The following is a 9,480-nucleotide window of genomic DNA, read 5'->3' as shown; positions in this document are numbered from 1 at the left end:
AAAATTGCTAACGCCTGTACAGAGTAAAAATAAAATAACAGCATCAAGCAAAGCATTCTAGGGAAACAAAATCTGAAGATTGATGATGATTTCTGGGTTCCAGAATGCTTTGCATGATGCTGTTATTTTAGTTTTACTCTGTAAAGACAAAACATCAGCCCATATTTGCACAACTGTAAGCACATTGTCAACCTCACACTTGTTGCAAAACTCTACACACAGTGACTTGGAAAGCACTAAACACACTTACAGTTTTTTTCAGTCGCTAATAAGCATTTGTCCAATCAGTTGTCACATTTTCAAAACTCTAAACACAATTAGCACAGCATCGGTCTTTTGTGGCCATACCATTAATTCATTTCATGTCGTTTTCACACAATATGCAGTCAGTAAACACATTTCCACAATGCTTACATTTTCTTAACAGACAAGCTATACCTCCCACCAAAATTATGGATTGTTTTTGTAGTATTTACAAATGCTTACACACAACATCCCACAATAGAAAAAACAATATTCCAAACAATAGATACAGTATAAAAACCTTTATATTGGGTAAATTGGGCCAACCACAGCTGATTCCAGTCTGGCTTAGGTTATTTTTTCTATTACATTGATACTTATACAGTAAAAGGAGGACTTTGGAGTGATGTTTTTGAAAACAGAAACAGGCAAACACTGTAATGTCTGGACGAGGAAGCATAAAAGCAAGGGGCACATGGAGAAGAGCAGGTCCAGTGAGAGGTGCAGTGAGAGATGCAGGAGCAATGAGAGGAGTAGTGAGAGGAGCAGTGAGAGATGCAGGTGCAGTGAGAGGAGGAGGGTCAGGGAGAAGAGCAGGCCCAGTGAGAGGTGCAGGAGTAGTGAGAGGTGCAGTGAGAGATGCAGTGAGAGGTGCAGGAGTAGTGAGAGGTGCAGTGAGAGATGCAGTGAGAGGTGCAGTAGCAGTGAGAGATGCAGGAGCAGTGAGAGGTGCAGGAGCAGTGAGAGGAGGAGGGTCAGGGAGAAGAGCAGGCCCAGTGAGAGATGCAGTGAGAGGTGCAGGAGTAGTGAGAGGTGCAGTGAGAGATGCAGTGAGAGGTGCAGGAGTAGTGAGAGGTGCAGTGAGAGATGCAGTGAGAGGTGCAGTAGCAGTGAGAGGTGCAGGAGCAGTGAGAGGTGCAGGAGCAGTGAGAGGAGGAGGGTCAGGGAGAAGAGCAGGCCCAAGGAGAGGGCAATGTTGAGGTGTAAGAATGCATGGTGGTGGCATTCCAAGGGCTGCAAGAACAGTAGTCAGTGATGAAATTCACTGATTTCAGTAAAAGAGGCTGGTGAAAGAGTGCAGCCCAATTTTAGGAGGTTGCCTCCATTATACGCATCTTTCAACAAACCAACAGGTAAGTATTGCATTTTACATAGATTGTTTCTATTCTCACTTGACATGTCAATAAGGTCATGCAGTAATGCATATGTAAAAAATGTTGTCCCTCTAAAGAATGCAACGTCGTCCACCTTCTGGGGGAAGAGAAAAGCTCCTCAAAAATGATCAAGATCAATACTGTAAAACTTTTTCTGTCATCATATTGTGTTTCTACTTTACCTCCTGTAGTCAAGAGTAAGGGGAAAACTGCTTTTTACTGAAATGCTTTTGAATGTGAACATTGCTGTACATGTGGACACACAGTTCCCAACCAAGACATTTAGCATAAAAACGTTGGATTGCATGTTTTGCATGCAAATACCTGTAAAACTGAAACATAAAAGTCTATGCAGTTTTTGTAATGTAAACAATAGCCAGTATTTTGAAACCTGGTGTACTTTAATTGATTGCTTTTACCTTGTGAAGTGAAAAGAAGTGTTATTCTTTGAAAGAATAATTTTATTTTGAGTCGGATTTCCAGTGTTTTGGTAAAGTTATTATGTGCAGAGAAAGATTTGTTCTATTTTGAAATGAAGAGTTAGTATTTATTTAACAAAATTTGTTTTTGAGAAGAAAATGATGCATTTGGCCAATTGTGTTTTGTAGGTGGAAAACTGTGTTAAGTGTTTAGAAAAATGATCTGAAGTATGGGTAAGCGCTTGTTAGCGATTGAAAAAAACTGTAACATACATTACACACAAAAATCTATCATGAAGTCACTTCCTTGCAATATCAAATCACTTACTGTCAAATTACAACACCGTCCAACCAGTTGGTTCAACACGGTCATCAGGGTTGCGTTCAGCCCAGGAAAAAAGTTGCACAACGTTTCTTAAACAGAAACAGGGATGCGTTTAACGCAAGAGTTGCAACTATGGCAGCTGAGAGGCCATTCTTTGTGTTCTTTTTTAAATGTTTCCGGGGCCCGATAAAATTGTTATAAAAACGTGTTAACAGTTTTTGACGATTGCTATTATAGATTTTTCAATACTTCGAACAATTTTCAAAAGCATTTAACGCACCAACACACCTACAATACACAACAGGCAAAATCATTGATGTCATGCTCAAAATCCAAATTGCTAACTAAACTCTCACATTGTTTAACAAAACACTGTAAACACTCAGAATCAACTAGTTTTGCCAAAATCACAAACTCATGTTCTCTTTCAACAGAAACATTAAGTCAATCATAACACAATGTCATAAAAAACACTAATATCAGATGGAAAAACCGAAACTGCATCAGTTTATATGTGTCAGGTATGCCCTTATACAACAGACACTATATTGTATTGATCATACATTGTGTTTGGCACTGCAGTTTCTTTTAAAATCTCTTTATATTTTTGTTTGGTTGGGTTTAGTAAATGTGAACATTTTGTTTGTTTTGCTGCAAAAAATCATAAATCTCAAAGTAGCTTTAGAGAATGTCCAGTTTGTGAAAAAAGAAGACAGAGACACAACTGCCGCATTAAAGACTTTACAGTATTTACAACAGGATATTACAGCAAGATAACAAACATTTTCAATATTGCAGCCATTTACAGTATAAAGTAAAAATAAAACAATTACAAACAGAAAAAAAATCTCAAACACATAGAAACACAAAAAGAAAATCTCATCATCTCATCTATTGCATTTCTATTTGGCCAAATGTTCTCATTCACATCACACCTGATTTCTTCTCTGGCAAGGTATCTTGGGAAAAATCCTTTACCATGTCTTATCCACCCTGACATTGTTCAGTTGTGATGTCTGGGAATGCACCATCTATTGCATCCATGCAGGATCCACACTGTAAAAAACAACCTATAGAATTTACTCAAAAAAATTGTTGTAACAATTTGCACTCACTTTGTTTGAGTAAATTATATCCTATATATTTGATTAAAAAGTACCTAAATTTAATTACTATGATAAAGTAAAAAAAATTAGGTAAGGTCTACCTATTTTTTCATAACTAATTACTTATAAAAAAATGAATAACATTAACCCTATTGGTATTAAGGCACAGATCTATTAAATTATTATTAATAATGATAAGCCATTAAGAAACATTACATATTACTTATTCAGAGAGGGTTGAATAAGAAAATAGTCATGCACAAGATTGCATAAATTGCTTGCTTTATTGACCAAATAACATTCTGTAAACATTTAAAACTAATTATTGGACGTATAATAACCCCAATACATTTCAAGTGAAATACAACATATCATAGTTTTACATAAAGCTTCTTGAACATATTATTTCATAAAACAAAATAAACCAAGGCTTCATGAGATGTTAAAAAACCATTAAAAGCAAGATTCCTAAATACTGTTCTTCACGTTATCATTAGAAAATTAAAGAAGACAATAATATGAGAGGAAAAACTGATCTCATTTACCTCAGTAGACTAGCATGCTATATCGATACAAACAAACATTTCAACTTCATTTAAAACTTATTAAGTGCAAAAATACAACTTCATATTATGCTATAACTCACAGTACACGTGCATAAAACATTGAACACTAACAAGAAGTACTTACATTCAATTTTAAGTGATTCAACTTCATATACAAGTCTCATATATAACATATGAACTCCGAAATACTTTTTTGAACAGACATTAAAAAGCGAAAGGCAACGTTAAGTATATATCCGTAAATGATAATAATAATAATAAAATGGCTTCATAAATGGATCCCTTCTAAAACAAAACTCAATATATTAACAGATAAATGCAAGAAAACTTTTACAGTAATTATCTAGCATCGACAGCTTTACCGTTGTTTGTTTGTCTGCTCGACGCCCTCCCGTCTGTATCGTACATCAACCGTCCGCTGCTCTCTCTCGTCACGTGGCTTGCTCAAGTTCAACCACTCATATTGAGCAGCTCCGCTGTTCACGAGATTCAGACATGTAAATAATAATAATGGAAGTTAATATTTTAATCATAAATATGGATATTTATTCGTATTCGCAGGTGCAAGAACTGGGCGATGTTTCATTCAAAGCTAACCTGACTGACATATTCTAACCTATCAATCTGTCAACAACAGAGACAGAGAAGCACGCAAATGACTAAACTTCTGGTAGATTTTACAGTTAACCAACTTAACATTTCCATTCATGATGATATCAACAAGTTAAATAAAAACTTACCTGTCAACAAACCGCAGTTCTCCCGCCGATATGACATGAAAAAATGGTGACTCGAGTCCCGCCTGGATGTTAATTCATGCGCACTTTGCGGTGCTAAGGCCAATATTTTGGGGTATATGTTACTTATTTTTTTAGTATTGCAGTTATTACTGTTAAAAATTGGATAGTGAAGGTAGAATATACCCATTATTTTTTATTTTACTTGCTAGCTTATATACTTAATTAAATTATAACTAATTTTCATGGGTTAAATTTAACACCCTCCAGAGTAATTTTTTACAGTGCAGCAAGACGGTCCCAGGTTCGAGCCCCGGCCTAGGGCAGGTGGCCTTTCTGTGTGGAGTTTGCATGTTCTCCCTGTGTCTGCGTGGGTTTACTCGGAGTACTACTCCCACAGGCCAAAAACATGCAAGTTAGGCAGTGCATGGATTAACATGTTCGCGCCATGAATATAGACATAGATGCTGGAATGGCGTAAAGAAGAAGAAGAAGTATGATGCATTGTGAAACAAGTAACAGACAGTAGAGGGTGCAATTAAACTAAAAACAACAAGGAACAACTGCAGCTCTTGTTGTCCAGTTCGGTATCTTTAAATAATATAATTATGCCTGTCTCTATAAACCCTTCAAAAAACACATTAACTTAATAGTTCAGTTAAATTTTATACTTCATACTTTAAACCATGACAAAATGGATGTTTGTATACAGTTTGAAGTACATTTACATTTATTTTGACAGACGCTTTTATCCAAAAACAACTTACCGTGCATTACAACATATCCATTATATCAGTGGAGAACCCTGAACAGCAGCCACTAGTAATAGATTTATATTAGATATAGAAGATTCTAATGAGTACATATTGTATAATAGTCTTATGTTATTTGTTGATTTTTATAAGGCGTGTCCGATGCCACTTTTGCTAATGTAACAACGGGAAAATGGTTTATGCGCCAAACGCACAGCCTAAAAGGGTTGTTCCTATTCTCCTAATGAGTAATGTGTGTGTTTTGGGCGTAATGTGCAATAAACCAATGAAAGTCTCAGCTCTCATCCCCTTTAATAGCCAGTTGCGCCTGGCGCCATGCCTAATTTTTTATACCTTCTCCTCTATAGATTTAGATTACCATGTTTTAGTACCAAGATAAAGATATATTTTGGTCCACCTATTAGAGTCCAGAGTTTAGTGGAAGCACACCGACTGGTTGAAAGTGACAAAAATTTTCAAACAGTTGCTGTGAACTAAAAACACCTCTGGTTGAAAGCTCAAAATATCAAACGCTTCCGGTGGTCGGACTTGACATATTTATTGTCATATTTAGTAAAAACATACTACAACCATGTGGCAAGGAGTGGATATTGCATGACACACATTGTAAAAGTACAGCGTGCCGCGCGGGCACATTCTTGCAGATGTAATAAGAACGTTAAAACTTTTTATGGGAACATACTGAAAAACAGAAAAGATGATTAATTACAAAATACAAAAGATGATTACCAGGGGCAAAAAGTGATAGCTCACCAAGTACACCCCTGCGTTTTTGGGCCCCTTGGTAGCTTGGGTCCCAAGGCAATTGCAGACCTTTGCCTAATGGGTAAGTCCACCCCTGCCGTGCGTGCGGAAACAGATTTTATACCTCAGAATTTTGATGCGCGTGCCCACGATGTCAGCATTGCCACTTTTAACTATAAAGGCAAAAAATAGACCCTGTATTTCAAAATGTGTTATAAGAAAAAAAGAAATAAAAACAAATTTTCTTCAGTTTGCAAAGCATGCCCAAGCAATTTTGAATTATAACTAATATTAGCTCATTTAAAATGGCAATTTTTCTTATATTTGCAGACATGAATGCACTCATAAAGATTAGCAAACTAATTAAAACATCAGTGAAAATACCTTCTTAGCTTCTGTTCTGTTTATTTTTAAAACAATGATTTTGAGTTTGCAGCTGCGTGTGATCTGCAGCACAGGCTCTACTCCACTGTCCACTCTTCTGTACTCCACTGGCGGTTGCCACACATGCCCAGAACAGCAAAACAAATAAAGCGGCTCATAAACTTAATTTTTTTTTCATCTAAATTTTCTGCATTTTGTATTATTTTAATTATTTTTTAATGTATATATTTTTAATAAAACTTCTGAAAAATATCTTTGATAGTTTGATAGACATAGTAATTTTAGGGTGGAGAGACAGGGTGGCTGCTCCCCCCAGCCCAAAATGTCTAGAACCGCCCCTACTCTGAAGTAAAGTATAAAAGATAGGACTCCTCAAGCAATCTACACTGAAATCCTGATAGCGAAGATTTGACAAAAAGGTGAGTTTTTGTAACATTAACTTCAGTGGTGTATATGAATGCAGATGTGTCACTTTTCCTGTTCATTCATTTTCAGATTCATCATGGCAGTCATGAGAGCTCTTGTGCTTCTTTTCTTGGTCTTTTCTATTGAGAGTGTACCAGGTAACCAAGACATTTACAAGATTTACCAAACCCTGTAAACCAATATTACAGAATAAATTCCCATAGAGTTGTGTTTCATAAAATTTTAAAGGAGTGTAACATTATGTAGACGGATATCAACAAAAGTTTCATTTAAAGCACTTATACACAGAAACATAAAACTGATAATGTGGCATTATATTATTAATATTTTATTCACTGTATAGCTAAAAAGAAATGCCCACGTGGATGGACACGTTTTGATGGGCAATGCTACAAATTCTTCTCTCAGTCAGTAAACTGGGTCACAGCTGAGGTACTGTTATTCAGTTATTCAGATTGTTAAAGGATACTCAATGACCAGTCATGAAACTAAAACAGATGAGATTTTATATTTGCATTAAAATAATATCTCTCTCTCTCTTTAGAAAAACTGTCGATCCATTGGTGCATATCTTGCATCTGTGCACGATACAGAGCAAAACAACTTTCTCCTGAGTCTGCTTGTGTCTGCTAACACACGTGCTTGGATTGGTGGCCATGATGGTGAAATTGTAAGTCATTTTGCTCTGAAATGCTGATACTGTCTGGCTGGTCTGAAATTAATGCTTTTAATAATTTATAGATACAATATCTCCTATTTTATTGTTACAATATAAATGACTGAATTATATCATTAATGGTGTGTGAATACAGTATTAGTAAACTCTTTTAACTGACTCTCCTCACTCATTAGGAAGGACAATGGCTGTGGACAGATGGAGCTCAATTTCACTTTGCCAACTGGTGCTCTGGAGAACCTAACAATTATGGTGGTAAAGAGCACTGCCTGGAAATAAACTTTCGCAGTAAGAAAGTCTCATATCATTATTGTTTTTATTTACAGTCTTAACATTTTATAGCATTTAGTATGAAATAGGCTAGTTTAAGTGTCAGAAAATGTTACATGCAGTGCATTCACTACATTCGGAGCTCTTTCAATTTATTTTTCAATTTTGTTATGTTGCAGATTGATAGTACAATTGTTTGAATTTATTTTTATCTCATAAATCTACACCCAATGTCTGTAGATTCATAAAAAAAAACGGAAATTTTATTTACTTTTAAGTATTTAGACATTTTGCAACAGCACTTGAAATTTAGCGTAGATGCCTTACATTTATCTTGATTGTTGCTGAAATGTTTCTATAATGTTTCCTTATTTATTCGCCTGTGGTAAATAAAATTGATTGGGCATGATTTGAGAACACACACACGCACACACACGCACACACGCACACACGCACACGCACACACACACACACACACACACACACACACACATTCTGGTTTCCATGTTTTGTGGGGACATTCCATAGACGTAATGCATTTTATACCATACAAACTGTATATTCTATTCCCCTTACCTACCCCATTCCCTAACCCCAACCATCACAAAAACCTTTCTTGTACCTTAGATTTTCAATAAACATCATCTTGTTTGATTTATAAGCTTGTTTCCTCATGGGGACATCAAAATGTCCCCACAAGGTCACAAAAACACTGGTATTCCTATCTTTGTGGGGACAATTGGTCCCCACAACGTGATAATTACCAGGTACACACACACACACACACACACACACACACACACACACATACATACACACACACACATCTTTAAAGTCCTCACAGCTGACAATGTGAAGAGCAAAAACCAAGTGAAAGGGGTTTGAATATTTTCTGAATGCACTGAATATATTTCTTTTTTTCCCCCAAACTACACTGGTAATGATTACTACTGATTTTATTTTCATCTTATTCCACAGATAACCGTTGCTGGAATGATGAGCCCTGTTATACCACAATGAGCTACATTTGTGCCAAACCCATGTGATCATAAAAAATCAATCTGTTTCAAAAGTATTATGATTGTACTACTTTTTTTTTCTGATCTTTAAAATCTATAAAATATCTCTGAAATTATCTTTAAAAACGACCAAACCTTTCTGAAAACTTCTCAAATCAATAAAAGCAATTATAAAGCAAATGTAGTGCATTGTTGAGTAAATTTAGTCATGCAAAAAGTACAGGTTGCAGGTCACAAGATGCACATGTAAAGATTGAGTCTTGAAATGTTACACAAATGCAGAAATGTTATAAACAGATTTTATGTCCTAATTTCAAATGTATTGAAAACATTCAATTCCATCAACAAAATGTATAAGTCTATCTTGATTTTTAAATTTTTAAAAGGGAAGCAAAGAAAAATAATATTAAGCTGTTAAAAAATAGCAGCATCAACATTTTTCTCCATAGACACTTAAAATTGAAATGTCTACAGATTTATCTTCACTTTAAACTATTGTATAACCATTGTTTTTTTCTGCTGGACATCTTTGTCAAATCAAGTCAACCAAATTATCAAATTTGAGGTGAAAAATTGCTCCATGGTTTCCATGCTAGACTTGCAACGTGAATAAATTTGCATGCAAGGCAGCATGGGGA

The 9,480-nt window shown here is 35.6% G+C and overlaps 1 protein-coding gene across 1 annotated transcript; it reads left to right on the top strand.

Moving 5' to 3' along the window:
* The first annotated feature begins 718 nt into the window (after positions 1–718).
* Positions 719–9,016, top strand: LOC135774929 (galactose-specific lectin nattectin-like). Its single transcript, XM_073813662.1, has 6 exons — positions 719–852; positions 6,947–7,014; positions 7,221–7,309; positions 7,422–7,547; positions 7,730–7,841; positions 8,802–9,016. Exons 1-6 carry the CDS (start codon positions 719–721, stop codon positions 8,867–8,869), a joined length of 597 nt encoding a protein of 198 aa, XP_073669763.1. The 3' UTR covers positions 8,870–9,016.
* The last annotated feature ends 464 nt before the right edge of the window (positions 9,017–9,480 follow it).

Source organism: Paramisgurnus dabryanus, chromosome 1 (assembly GCF_030506205.2).
Source record: "Paramisgurnus dabryanus chromosome 1, PD_genome_1.1, whole genome shotgun sequence".
Classification (NCBI taxonomy): domain Eukaryota; kingdom Metazoa; phylum Chordata; class Actinopteri; order Cypriniformes; family Cobitidae; genus Paramisgurnus; species Paramisgurnus dabryanus.
The sequence above is the reverse complement of the archived record's forward strand: the minus strand, read 5'-3'. Positions and strand labels throughout refer to the sequence as shown.

What these genes read in the sequence shown, in the direction of transcription:
- LOC135774929 (XM_073813662.1), top strand. Translation starts at nt 719, where the DNA reads ATGGAGAAGAGCAGGTCCAGTGAGAGGTGCAGTGAGAGATGCAGGAGC. An exon ending in GTGGCCATGATGGTGAAATT is followed by an intron (nt 7,548 to 7,729) that starts GTAAGTCATTTT and finishes CTCACTCATTAG; the next exon opens with GAAGGACAATGGCTGTGGAC. An exon ending in CCTGGAAATAAACTTTCGCA is followed by an intron (nt 7,842 to 8,801) that starts GTAAGAAAGTCT and finishes CTTATTCCACAG; the next exon opens with ATAACCGTTGCTGGAATGAT.